At 42.3% G+C, this 14,371-nt stretch overlaps 1 protein-coding gene across 8 annotated transcripts in view; it reads right to left on the reverse strand.

Moving 5' to 3' along the window:
- The window catches only part of golga2 (golgin A2), a 33,125-nt gene extending 18,887 nt beyond the window's left edge, over positions 1-14,238 (reverse strand). For 2 of the 8 annotated variants that reach the window (XM_037533395.1, XM_017724296.2), the window contains exons 1-7: positions 13,922-14,238; positions 8,425-8,547; positions 7,010-7,090; positions 5,514-5,660; positions 2,895-2,947; positions 844-907; positions 511-573 (exon numbers count right to left, since the gene is read on the reverse strand). In XM_037533395.1, the coding sequence (XP_037389292.1) occupies positions 511-573; positions 844-907; positions 2,895-2,947; positions 5,514-5,660; positions 7,010-7,090; positions 8,425-8,547; positions 13,922-13,969 (579 nt within the window). In that variant the 5' untranslated portion in view covers positions 13,970-14,238. The remainder of the gene's footprint in view (positions 1-510; positions 574-843; positions 908-2,894; positions 2,948-5,513; positions 5,661-7,009; positions 7,091-8,424; positions 8,548-13,921) is intronic. The other 6 variants (XM_017724297.2, XM_017724298.2, XM_017724299.2 and 3 more) reach the window with 6 other exon arrangements.
- Between the last annotated feature and the right edge of the window lie 133 nt (positions 14,239-14,371).

The raw sequence follows: 14,371 nt of genomic DNA on the forward strand, positions 1-14,371 counted from the left end.
GGAGCAGAACACTATGGGGTATCAGCAGGCTTAAGCAAGTTAAGATCAGATCAGTGATCCTGCATTGTTTTATGCACTTTATGGCACTTTATGACTTCCACTTGCACTACTCACTGGAAATGATGAATATAAAGCGCTTTAAAACAACTTTGAAACAGATAACCATGTAATTTAAACTGAGATCTAACATCCGTGTGAATCAGTCATAAACATTACCGACCGTCTTGCGGTAAAAATACACGAACCCACCTCCCCGTGTAAAACTAATCCTGTCCAAATAGTACTATGCAGTCCTAAAATAACTAGCAGACAACTTAAGACACTATTTGGCTTGTGTTTGCACACAGAATCCTCTCTGCCTCGCCTTGCAGCTATTTCCATCCCAAGAACATGAACTGTCCTGCGAATAAGGTTGTCTTTCTAAAGCAAGACTATCCAAAGCTCAGTAGAGAGGAGTTCCTTTACATCTAACAATCTGCAATGTGAGCACTTGTGTTCACGTGAACTTACCTCCAGCTCTCTCTCATTAATGGGCAACGGGCCACTGTCCCCATTAACATATGATGATGGTGACTGGAGCACATCCAGGAAAAACAGCGGGCGAGATTATCCGAGACGAGGCAAAAGATAAAGGAACATAATTAGAACAGGGCCATACCACCTTCAAACTGTTTGAGAGCCTTCTTTATGATCCAAACCTTTCTCCAGAGCAATTATTTGATTTTCTAGAGTTAGTAATTAACCTGCCAATAGCATAATAAATATAACTTGAAGCAGAGCGAGTGGTGGAGACATGGAGGACGGACAGTGGCAAGGGCAGTACACTCTGACCGGAATGCTCACCTCAGAGAGGAGGCCATTGAGCTGCTGAGAAAGTTGCCTCAGACTCTCAGTGGATGACAACGGCCTGGCAGATGAGACCAAAAACAGAAAAACTGAACATGAACTTTCACCAAATATACACATCACAACATAAAGCAACTTTGCTGTTAGTTATGAAAGCTCATTCCCACTACATGGAGGAGAAAAAATGGTTATTGTTTTTATTCCCTCCTTCTCTATTTCTCAAAATAATGACAATGTCTCATAATTGTAACTGAATATCTCAAAACTAATGACTTTTTTCCTTATCATTCCAACTTGCATCATAAAATAACGACTTGGTAGCAGCGTTACGAAGCCTGGGCTGCAGCCGAGATGCATTTTGCGGCCGCTACGTCAAAGAAGGCCGTTCCAAAGTGAAGGACCCTTCATATACAGCCTAGAAATGCAGCCTATGTTCTGAGTTATTTCAAGAACACATCAGATGTAGAATTCCAAGCCTTCGGTTATCCACAGTTTTTTGCTCACAAATGGTGCGAAGAGGCAAAATAAATAAATAAATAAATAAATAGTTTAAAAAAAAAAAAACAGCACAAAAACGATGGAAAACAAAGCCGTTGGAGCAGAGCTGGTTTTAAAACGCAAGTTGTTCACATCCTTGAATTCGTCTTCAAATTATAAAGTGTAAAATGACTGATTTATGTAAGCGTTCGCCCATATATAGCATATCGTCCATGTATTGTACTTTATTTAGAAGTATTTACATATATCGCTGTCGTCGGACCAAAACTTTAGAGGAGAAGGAAAAAACCTACTTTACTTTTAATGCAAGTCAATGGAACCAGACTTTCTTCCAAGTCATGTTGGGCCGTTTCTTTTAGTCCAATCATCATTAAATTTACACGCAATGTAAGGGGTGACAGATATGTTCTAAACACGATAAAAACTGAAAAACGTCAATGATGGAGATACAAGGTTTTCTTCTGACAACAGCGATATGCAGTTTATCGTACTACATAAGAACATCTCCTCAATTTCCGTGAAGCATTGAGTTTGTTGCTTTTTCATTTCAACGGGCTCCATGTTCACTTCACCAGTACCCTCACGAGCTTGGCGCCGCTCTGGTGATGTGACCACGCAGCCTCGTTAGGACGGTCCCATTTGTGTGACCAATAGGCTACTAAGCAGGGATCTGTCCTACCAGTCCTACCGAGGACCCGCACTACCTCAGCTGCAGCCTAGGCTTTGGAACGCAGCTAGGGTGTCAAAATCAACTTAGTATCCCAAAAAATAATGACGATTGTGTCAAAAATCTTGCTTATTATCTCAAAATGTGACTTTTTTCAAAACAATATGTTCTTTAGATTCTGTTTATTTTCTTGAAATTTATTAACCGACGGTTTCAACATCTGACAAGTCAACTGAGAAATATATTGAGAAGTCATTACTTTGAGATACTCAGTAAAGTTTTTGACATAATGCTGCCAAAAACATGGCAGTGGAAAAAAAAACTTTTTTTTTTTTTTATACTTGGCAAAAATAGCATGGGGGCTGTCTGCTCCTCATTCTTTATTCTCTTGTCTCTGCTACTTCATAGGTCGGTAAATCTCTGACATAGATTAGATCAGTGCTTCCAAACCCTGGTCCAGGAGGACCCCCTGTCCCGCACGTTCTTGTATTCTGCTTCCGAAAGACACCGACTTCACCTCAGAAAGTGTTTGTTAATAAGTTTAATAGTTGGATCAGGGAGTGTGTGTAGAAGTGCAGGGCAGGGGGTCCCCCCCCAGGACCAGAGTTGGGAACCACTAGATCACATTACTTTATTTAAGGAATTATTAAATCTGTAATGGAACCTCAAACTTAACCACAGATCAAATAGATTTGATGACATCCACTGGATGCAGATATTTTCCGAATATTTCGGATTACAGCGGATTCTGACCCATTCGAATCGGCACCTTGAGATTGATATTTTGCACCTCTGCCTAGACAGAGTGTTTTCAAACATTCAGCTGGACGTCAGGCAGCGAACGATAAAGAGGCCCAGGGAAAGAATCTGGATGACACCTCACCTGTTTTCTTCCAGACCGTGTTCATCGCCATTGGCATCTAGGTCACAATTCTGCTGAGGACAGACAGAGGAACAAGGAAAAAACTGGACAAGTTAAACATGAGGCAGACTGATGCAATGTCAGGCAGACTGAAGCGTGAGGAAAATAATGCACCAACAAGCTGAAAAAGCCGGAGAGATAACATTATCTGCAACAGATAAAGCAACAACCACAACAAGAGTGCAGTGAGTCACACTAAACACAAGCTACAAACAATAAGTAATGACAGCTGAGCTGAAGCTATACTGTGTTAATTACAATGAACATCTGGACATGTGGCCATGGAAAGCCATTAATGCTCGTTTTCCACAAAAATTAGGCAGGGAAATTTTATTTTTTTTGGATTCAGTCGTCTCCAATTCCACCCACTGGTTAGGACTCCCCCAATCACACGATACCATCAGCACTAGGAGGGCGAAGGCTGGGAGGCTTCCTCCGAGTCCTGTGAAGCATCACAGCATCTTTTTGAACTGCGGGTCACGCAACGTCACTGGACAGCCGAACGCGCTCGGAGGAAAGCGCCAACCACCAGGCCTGTCACGTCAGCTAACAGATGCCTGTGCTGACTAACATCGCATTGAGTGATGGGGGAGAAGAGGGGGTCCATCCTACCCACCCACCCAGAGAACGAGGCCAACTGTGCTCTCTTGTACTCTCGGCCACAGACGGCTACAGAAAATATGTTATTTTAACTGTGATGGTGTTTTGTGATTCCACTTACATAGTTACAGAAGAGTTTCCACATATCAGGACCCCCTCATTGATGATCTGATGATCTACTGGGGTCTACAATCTACAGTCTACAAGGGATGATCTACTAGCAGGAGTTATTATTAGTCACTGAGCTTAACCTTTAAGCCGGAGCTCAGGTCAGGGTGAGGATGCAAATAACGGATTAACTGGCAACTAAAAAAAAATTTACTTACACAATAAATGTATCTAAGCAGATTATTAATTTTTAATGTCACTGGTTAAAAAAATATTTAATTTAACTTCATTTTTCATTAAACAACAGTTCCTATTTGAACAGACAGGTTTATCTCTTAAGTTGAGGACTATTTTTGAGTTGTAAAAATGAGGGCGCAATATGCAACTGGTTCTGTTTGACGGATCCACTAAAACATGAAAGAGAGCAACAGCACAACTACAATGGTGCATCACTCCGAAAGCAAACGAAATCACAAGAGTGTGCACATTACTGAGAAGGACGTAGAGGACAGCAACAACTTAGAGCTACTGAACTACACTGAGCTAAAGATGCCCTAGTCTTGGCATCCATGGTTAATGTAAACCTGGGCTCATAAGTTGGTATAAATGAAGTATTTTAAAGCGGCTTTGAACGTAACTCAGCCAAACCGTTTAAAGCCGGGGTTAAACTTCACGACTTTTACCCCGATTTCAGCCTCGATTCTCAGTCTTTTTGGGTCAGTCGGAGTCAACAATCGGAGAGAGAGTCGTGTGCGAGGGGCACAGACTCCGATTTTAGGCCTCCTGATCCCGTTTATCAAACGATTGCTTTTTCGACCCGACTGAGCGAATTCTAGTGTTAACCGGTCAACGACTCAATCTGAACGGATTCCTGCAACAGCCAATCAAAAGAGAGCACGCAAAAGAAGAAAATACAGCAAATAAACAAAGAAAAGCGTCGAAACGTCTCACATGCGGAGCGAAGCTTTTTAATGAGCTGAGTTTAAGGCAGAATCGAGTTTATGTACATTTAAAACGCTTTTAAAAAAAAAAAAAAAAAAAAAAAAAAAAAAAAAAAAAAACACCGGTCACATTTATAAATCTATGATCCACTTAAAGAGGTTTACTCGCTGCTTCTTTACTGCATCAGCGCAAACAGCAGTGAAAACAGCCGCAGCTGCTCCACGTCTGTTTATTTGGGTCTCCTAGTAACGGAAAAACATGAGAATTCGTGAGACTTTGTGCGAGTTCTGTGAGCCCCGATCGGTTTAGCAGCATCTTAAACGTTTAGTGTGCGATCCCCAATTTTACAGTCGCCTGAAAAACCTGCAAAAAAACAGTGTGACAGTGTGAGACGCCCAGTCTTTTGATAATCTGTTCAGACTTCTAAAGTCGTGCACCCAAGATTTTGAAGTTTTAGATCTTGAAAATTTAGGTCTTGAAATTGTTCAACGACTGATATTTTGATGGGCTGTGGCTTTGATCTGGGGCTTGCCGTTCAATGAATAATTGCTGACTAATGAGTAAAGTTCAGAAGATTGTTCAGAAGTATTTGCCAAAATTTGCATCCCTACACTAAAAGGGGCTTGAGGGTTCAACTTAAAGAAATTACTTTGTGTAGTAACAAGCAACTGAACTAGTTTTATTTAACTCTTAAAATTACACTGACTGAAAAAAAAATTCAATAAAAAAGTATTTATATACGTTAAATAAAACTATTTTATGCCACATAAAATGATTTTTAGGTTGAACTGACAGGCCATTTGTTACAGTTGGAACAGAATCAGGCTGTACAGAAAGACCTCCTGCCAGATTCAAGATCAGATCAAAACTTCAAGTCTGATTAAAGCTTAACCTTAGGCTATGTCCAGGAAACTGAGGCATGAGACAGACCTGCAGGGCTGTGTTGTCAGCGACACACTCTGAGTTAGTAGCAGCGGAGGTGTTAGACACAGGCGAGCAGAGGGCAGGCTCTGCGCTGGGAGCGTCCTCCTGCATCTGAGAAAGCGGAGAGTCCTGCGCTCCCACATCGCCACGGTCCTGATTTGACACAGCAACAGACACAGTGCTCAAACTGTAAGTGGTTAGTGTGTTAACACGATCAAAGCCGTTTCACCTGCTGTCTGTTTAATGAGATATAATTCACCAAGCTCTTAAAATGACAGCCAAATGCACCACATACACTGCACGAAATCTCTGATCTAAGCTCGTTCTCACATTACAAGCCTTGCTGCTCAATTCTGACGTGGCTCTATCTGATCATCCTGCCTTGGCAGTTCACATTCAGGTGTGTAAGTGACACTTATCTGCCATCAGTGTGAACATACATCTGTCCTCAGTGGACCCACACATGCACATATCATCACTGGATGATGACACAGCGATATGCTCGTGCACTGCAAAATAAGCTGTAACAATGCAACCTATTATATTGTAATAAACAGTTTTGCAGTGCATCGTATTGTACTGTGACTAGTATGTTAGTTTGTGGTTATATTGGCTTGAGCCTGTGTGTTAGAATGAAATGTTGTACTTTTATACACCGATCAGGCACAACATCATGACCACCTCCTCGTTTCTGCGCTCATTGTCCACTTTATCAGCTCCACTTACTGTATAGCTGCACTCTGTAGTTCTACAGTTACAGACTGTAGTCCATCTGTTTCTCTGATACTCTGTTACCCTGTTCTTCAGTGGTCAGGACCCCCATGGACCCTCACAGAGCAGGTACTATTTGGGCGGTGGATCATTCTCAGCACTGCAGTAACACTGACGTGGTGGTGGTGTGTTAGTGTGTGTTGTGCTGGATCAAGCGGATCAGACACAGCAGTAAAAAACAAGAAAGCGGTCATAATGTTATGCCTGATCGGTTTCTTATACAGTATTTAACAGTATAGTATAGTATATTACTAATTGAGCTGTGAGAAAGAGCTAAAAATACACATTTTAAGTGCATTTTAGTCTTAAGCAAATGAAAAAAGCACAAAAATAAAATCACATATTTGGGCAAAGAAACATAAAGAGGCAAACTTCTTGCTTTTCCACAAAAAAGGACAGAATGAATGGAAAAGATTAAAGATAACTAAAACTTAATGTGGTACAAATGGCAGCATAAACAGCACCTGCTCAAACCCAGAAACATTCAATACAAACCAAACTGCAAATCAAAACCATTCAGGGAAATGCTACGTTCACATGCCCTTGAAAAAGCAGAGACGTATTGGAGGTTTACAACATGCAAAAAAAAAAAAAAAACCTGGTCCAGTTAACTAAATTCGACACTAATAACATTAGTTCTCTGATGAGAAGCCTACAGTCGCAGTACAGCATGAAGGAATGGAGGAAAAAAAGACTGGGAGGGGGAGGAGGAGTGTGAGAGAGCAGCTCACCTGACTGCTGACCAATGGAGGGAGAGCTACTCCATTAGTCAGACTAAGATCAGACACCATAACATTCAGAATATTCTCAATCTACAGGAGAAGGAAAAGGAGGAGTGAAAGAGAGGGATGCATCTTAGTGAGTGAATGAGTAAGAGAGAGGTACAGTGAGAAACGTTAATTACGAGAAGGCAGGAAAAGACTTCATACTCCAGCATTTTTCAACCTAATGTCCATCTTCAGCATCTGTGACGTACAGTCAGGGTACCGGTTTACGTCCCACCCAAAAATGCGTTCAGTGCTTGTTGTTAAGACGTTGGACAAACTTTACACAACAACATCAACAAACATTCAAATTAATGAAAAAAAAATCTTGACAAAGAAATTAGTTTTAGCTCAGTACAGATTTCTCAGCACATGTATACTCCGATTTCTCAGTCTGAGCACGTGTGAAAACAGACCGCGGCACCGGAAATAAAACAGCAGCTTTGCCTCGTTTCTAAGCTCATTGTCCACTTTATCAGCTCCACTTACTGTATAGCTGCACTTTGTAGTTCTACAGTTACAGACTGTAGTCCATCTGTTTCTCTGATACTCTGTTACCCTGTTCTTCAGTGGTCAGGACCCCCATGGACCCTCACAGAGCAGGTACTATTTGGGTGGTGGGCCATTCTCAGCAGTGCAGTAACACTGACGTGGTGGTGGTGTGTTAGTGTGTGTTGTGCTGGTCTGAGTGGATCAGACTCAGCAGTGCTGCTGGAGTTTTTAAACACCTCAGTGTCGCTGCTGGACTGAGAACAGTCCACCAACCAAAAATATCCAGCCAACAGCGTCCTGTGACCACTGATGAAGGACTAGAGGACGACCAACACAAACTGTGCAGCAGCAGATGAGCTGTCGTCTCTGACTTTACATCTACAAGGTGGACAGACAAGGTAGGAGTGTCTAATAGAGTGGACAGTGAGTGGACAGTGAGTGGACCTGCTCTGTAAGGGAGTAAATGGAGCTGAAAAAATGGTCAAGGAGCATAGACATTAATGCTAATGTTCATAATATTATGCCTGATCTCTAATTGAGCGTTTGCTATACATGCTGAAGACAGAAATTAGGTAAAAAAAAATGCTGCAGTGGCCCTTAAAGTCATTCCTGGTCGTGTATTTATTTCCTCATTGTAACTTGCTGACATTTAAACTATCAGATAGGAATCCAGCAGAGAATGTCTTGTTCGCACAGGCAGAACTAAACTAACAAGATGAGCTGGCCATTTGAAATCAGTAGCATGACGGAAGTTAAAAAGTAAACAAATAAAAAGAAAAAAAAAATTGTTTCATAACCAGACCAGAGAACCTCAAACAGCGCTGCAATTCACAAAACAGCTTTATATGAACACTAACGGTCAATACGGAGAGTCGCTGGCTGAGACGTACCTGGTCTGGCGAGTGTCTGTCGGTGGACGATACATCAGCCTGGCTCGCTCCTTTCACCTTCCTCTTCTTCTTCGGCCCAGCACTGACTGAGGACGGGGCGCTCTTCTGCTGAAACTCTTTCAGCTGTTAGCCGAGACAAAAGAAACTAGTAGTTAACAGACATAAACACAGTTATTGGACAACAGGAATAATATTTATATATACTTATATAATATTTATAATATTAATACAGACTGTAAACTGAGCACAGTTTATTTAAAAAAGGTAAATATTCCCAGCTTTACTCTGTTCTCCTCCTACATGGCCTGCTGTTAGTGCGTGTGTGTGGCTGGACAACATGGACAGGCTGCTGACTGGCTATAGCTGCTAAAGTAGAACCCTATGCTGGTTGGTTCTAGGGTGGTCTCTAACGTTTGAGCAGTGCTGTAAATCATTAATGCATCCTATCCCTCCCTCACACACCTTTTCACAAGCCTGCATGTCCAAGAAAAACAACTAAAGCCAAAAGGGTGTGGCTCCACTCATTCATTCAGTAAAGCACTTTTCCCCCTCAAACACTGTTCAAAGAAAAGAAAAGCGTACAAAAAAAGGTTGAAAAAGCATAGCGGCTTGAATCAGCTTGCATTTACTCTGTAATTATGAACGAATAAGAACAAATAAACAAAGAACTCAGACTGTAAGACATCTGCCACAGAGAAATGTGGCAGATGTTAATCTGGAATAAGAGAGACGTTAAAGGGCTGGTGTCGAGGATTAATCCTAGTCTTGGACTACGCAGCATTCTTAAGTAAATCTACTCCTGGACCAGGCTTTATCTGGGAAACAAACCCTATAAGTCAGCACATTAAGCACTTTTTTATGGATGCTTTCATGGCCAACCATTAGACCAAGAATGAAGAAAAACCCTGCGAATATTTCAGCCCTCGCCCACTTGGCCTAGTCATTTCCCCTCCGGAGAAAACACGCAATCTTAAGGGCCGTTCTACAGCTTAAGCTCAGGTGAAGTTCCCTAGATGAGGGACTGAGACAACTCCCCTACATTTCCCTTTCTAAACCATAAAAAGACCAGACACTGCAGTACGATATATTAATATTAAGCATTTTGAAGTACGTCATAATATCTGATTTGCTGTTTTCTGACGAGTTTTAGGTATCAAGCTACTTTATTATTGTTATACCGCTGCTGAAACACCACTACTCATACACTAAGAATAAAGGCAAAGCACCACCGTTATAGAGCAAAGCTTAAAGCCAGACAAACCAAATATTCATAAAATGTATGTACGTAAATGTTTAAACTGAAAAAACTTGCTGATCAGCAGGCTGATGATGATCTAGCCGAGGGCAAGTGCTCCTCACTGTCCACACCCCTTCCACTGCGAGTGGCCACTTGTGTAACGTACACAAGACGTATTTCCCAGCGTTGACTCAAAATTGGCGACGGCATGTAAAAACGGTATTGAAACGAGGCCAATGTGTCAGTACCAGCACAGAAAACCATATCCAGTCCAGTCACCTGTCATTTCTGTGGCTCTTGGGTGGACGTGCACTCTGGACAACTGCACGTTCGCACCAGACACGAACTGCGACAGCTGCCACAGGAGCAGCGGCAAAAGGAAGCCAACATCTGATAGAGCAGATCAGCTCCGTCATAACTTACATTCCTCAGCTGAATCCAAACAGGGTGGTTATCCAGTTTGCAGTGCAGCAACAGGCCAGACAGAGCAACTGATGAGTAGAGCGAGTACAATGCCTTTCCCTGATTCCATGAGATAATACCATGAGATAAACTCTGTTCGAGCACAAACGCCTGCGTCACCTGACTCACACTGAGCCGTGTCACAGGACAGGTTTGAAGTTTAAACAGTTTGACAATCGACCAGCAGCGGTTTTAAAAACAGCTTTATTTGCTCAGACACATCATAAACTAGCGCCAAGAACACACAGCATTGCATTTGATCAGTAAGATGCCAAACGATAACAGATGCAGCCACCAACCAGCCTTAGTGTGAGATGCACGCTGGCATTACTGGAAGTGGTAGTAATTACATTTATCCAGATAAAGGGATACTAATCCCTAGAGGTCACTAATAAGTGGACCTCGGTCTGAGTCCAGACCCAGATGCTGTCCTATGCAGACCTGGACCCATAACAGATCAACTATGGAGTATTATTTAATTCCGACAGGGTGGTCCTATTTCGATCGGCGTAACTTTTCTAGCCTTTACGGTACGGCTTTATCAGCCCAGGAGACCCACAGACCAATCGCATGCGTTGTACATATCACGCGTGGCGCTACTCAGTGACGCCACACAGGGGAGAAACAGCAGTCAGAGAAGAAAGTGAGTCAGAGGGAAGTTATTCCACATGTCGTGCTCTAAAGAAAGAAAACTGACAGTAAATGTTGCTGAAATATCACCGAATTGGACTTTATTTGATCTGATATTCAGTTTGACTGAATAAGATGTTGATATTCCTACTCGGCTACTTCAGTAAACAGTATAAGGCACTGAGTCATGATGCAGGCTAGACGTTATGATGTTCTGGACCCTCGCTTGAGGAAATTCTCTCTAACTGGACCTTACTGAACTTTACTTAAAAGACCCCTGCCCTAGAGGAAGATAAGGAAAACCCTCTACTGATGAAGCATCTTGAAGATTCAAATAACAAGAGCTTTTTTGTGGGGGGGTGGGGGGTGGGTGAGGTGGACAACAAGCTAAAAGATACTCAGCAAGACGCTTTAGACACTGTTGTGTTTTGCTGATGTCGGAAGAAAACCTCATATCTCCAAAATGGTAACTTCAAAGGAGAGGGAAAAAAAAAAAAAAAAAAAAAAAAACCTACTCTACTTTTAATGCAAGTCAACAGAACCAGTTACTTCCAAATCATTTTAGGTCATTTCTTTTAGTCCTTTCATCTTTTACAGAAAATGTAAAGGGTAACATGTATTTTCAAATCATGCCAAAAGCTGAAAAACGTCACAAACGGAGATACAAGGTGTTCTTCCAACAACAAGGGCCACAGAAAATCTCGACAAATCTGTGGGCCAGAGAACATCTATGTTTTACCTCATTTTTAATACCATGCCAAAAAAATCTACAGTAAAATACAAGCACTTGTAGTAGCCCTGGAAACATTACATGAATCCTTCAAATATAGGCAATTTAAATGTGGCCAGGAGCTCAGTCTTTAAAAGGCACCCATTTGCTTGAACGAGACACCTGGCATCATTTCTTTACTGCAAGCTCATTCATACCTGGGCTCAGTTTCTGAGTGTTTATACTGGCTGAAATGCAGTTAGTGCGTTTGGTGATATGACTGGGGTGGAGCTGTGTAGAATTGAGGTGTAACCGCTGTCCCATGTAGGGGTTGTTGGGGTAGAAGTGTCAGCGCACATTATGTCGCAGTGCATGCTGGGGACTGTAGTGCAGCGCACATTGTGAAAAAGGCTAATATTAAGAGAAAATTTAAATACTTTTGCCGGCTGGATAGGATTGTGTCAGGGCCCCGGGCCTTGCGTTTGACACATGGGGCCTACAGTATCAGTGGCTGGGCTAGCAGTTATGATTGGCTGACACCAGTTTTTCCAACGGTTGTCGGATTTTTTAACCTGAAATGCGAATAATATTTGGTGGGGGTTACAGAGCACTGCTGAGCTAAAACATGAAAATGATATTAAATTGTAAAACTTGTGAATCTGAATTGTCAAGCTGTTAAGCTGCCGCACTACAGAACACTGCATAACATGACCTACAGCACATTAAACTCTAGTTTCAGTCTGGAACGGCTCTTTAAATGTTCTCAGGTCAAATCTGAATGGATTTGTATGCCCTGAGTATTTATGAGAGGAACTGCTTTACACACCAGCCAAATAATCTTGAGCTGGCGCATTTTATTTCATATCAAACGTGCATTAAACCAAGACAAACACACCACTTCTTACAATGGTAGATGCTGGACGTACTAAGCAGTTCCACCTGTACGCGTTTAGACTTCTCTGGACGTTCCTACTGCTCAATAACAGACTCAACAGACTTGCTATTTCAAAAGCTTTGAGTGTTTTGCGTAGACTGTCAGACTGAGTCTCTGTGACCCATGGTTCTGCTTGGGTTCTTTAGTTTGGAGAACATGGCTTTGGTTCCTTCAAGTCCTTCGTCCAGACAGAGCCAAGACGAACAGCAGCTTGGTTGACAGCAACAGATCATTTCATTTCTCACAATAACAACACAAACAATAAAAACGACTGACTAAATCTCTGAGACGTCTCTCCTCTGCACCATTGGCCTCAAATTCAGCCGAGTCATCAATATTTCAGCTTTACCGAACCTGAGAATACTTACGGAAATGTGCTAAAGCAGTTCGATACCCAGCAGCAAACCAAATTAGTGACTTCCAGTGACCAACGTCTTGGAAAGAGGAGTCTGTAAATGGTGCTGTCAAGGACAGGACTTAACACTACAGGGGAATTCCACTAATATTTTAAAATTTCTGCACAACTAAGTGAATTTAATGTAATTAAAACATCTAAGCCAAGCCCTGCAGACTGGTTTGATGTGAAACGCTCCTCTCTAGAGAAACAGATTCGGAGCTGCTGACCAGACGCCTGAAAAGTCTGATGACCTCACAGACAGTTATTGCATGAAATGTGTATAAACACACTGAGACACTGCTTCACGATAGTTTTAAGACTGTATTTTGGCCTTAGACTTGTCGCTCTTCTGGTTCCTAACGCCATCACTATAAAGGAAAACAGAGCTGTTAACCTAGGTTTCTCTACACTGAGCCACATCACACCAAACCACTCGGAATGACTCTTTACTGAGTAGAAATTTGGAAAATCGGTGGAATTCCCCTTTCAGCCAGCAACCTGTCTCATGTAGCTACGTACAGCTACATACGGCTAGTATGGCTCACACCTGTCAACTGACTTAACCGTTAACTAAGTATATCAGGTAACGCTATAACTATGAAAAGTAACAAGATAGAGAGGACAATTAGCCGTTTGAGGACCTAAATTAATCCCTTCCAGTAAAATCTGCTCATCTGAAAACGCCGTATTCTTCGTGTTATTGGCTGAATTAGCTTGTAGGCTAAAGTAGCCGAATTAACGTAGCTCAATAAGCAAACCGAGCAAAGACACCGGTTAAGGCTGACACTTCACCACACTTTGCAGTTTAGCCTGCAAAACAGTCATTTCCCCTGTTTTCACTGACGTGCTGACATTTTCCAACGGACTTGACGCCAACGCTGTCATCAGCTAATGTGTCCTAAAGGCCAGGCTAAAGCGCCGGCGTCAGGTGGAACTGACAGCCGCGAAAGAGCGACGCGAAGCCGGCCGGGCGGTCAAGCAGATACCGGTAGACGTGGACGTGTCAGTGTCAGTGTCAGCGTACGAAAAAGCCACGGCCCGTTCACGAATTCGCAGCTGACCTTGCGGCGGACAGTTAAAGTAGGAAAAAAATACGCTTGTAGGAAATAAAGAAGCTGCACCAAATACCTTTTTCTTTGCCGCTGCGAGTTTAATTTGCCTGCTCTGGTCGGCCATCCTCTCCGTCCCCGGCGAGCCGATGGCACCACGTCATCAGTCCAGGATCCGGATCCGTGTACTTCGCTTTCCCCCCCTTTCCTTTAAACGAGCGTGTCCTTCTGTGGTTTTATTCAGTGTTTTTCTTCATTTATTTAATCTGTGCTGCACAATACGCATCTCAACCTTTCAGCAGTACCAAAACACACTTATATAAAGCATAAAACAGGCACAATAACTCAATAATAACGAAAACGCCACCTAGTTTACTGTAATGCGTCCTGCCAGAATACAGGGCCTCCCACTCCTGTCACTGGAGTTAATGAAGTTAAAGGGGAACTCCACCGATAGATCATTTTTTTAGTTTTTGACATAATTTGAAAATGCCTGTTGCTCTTTATATTGTGTGTGAATTTCATGATG

The sequence above is a fragment of the Pygocentrus nattereri genome, chromosome 23 (assembly GCF_015220715.1).
Source record: "Pygocentrus nattereri isolate fPygNat1 chromosome 23, fPygNat1.pri, whole genome shotgun sequence".
Taxonomy (NCBI): Eukaryota; Metazoa; Chordata; class Actinopteri; order Characiformes; family Serrasalmidae; genus Pygocentrus; species Pygocentrus nattereri.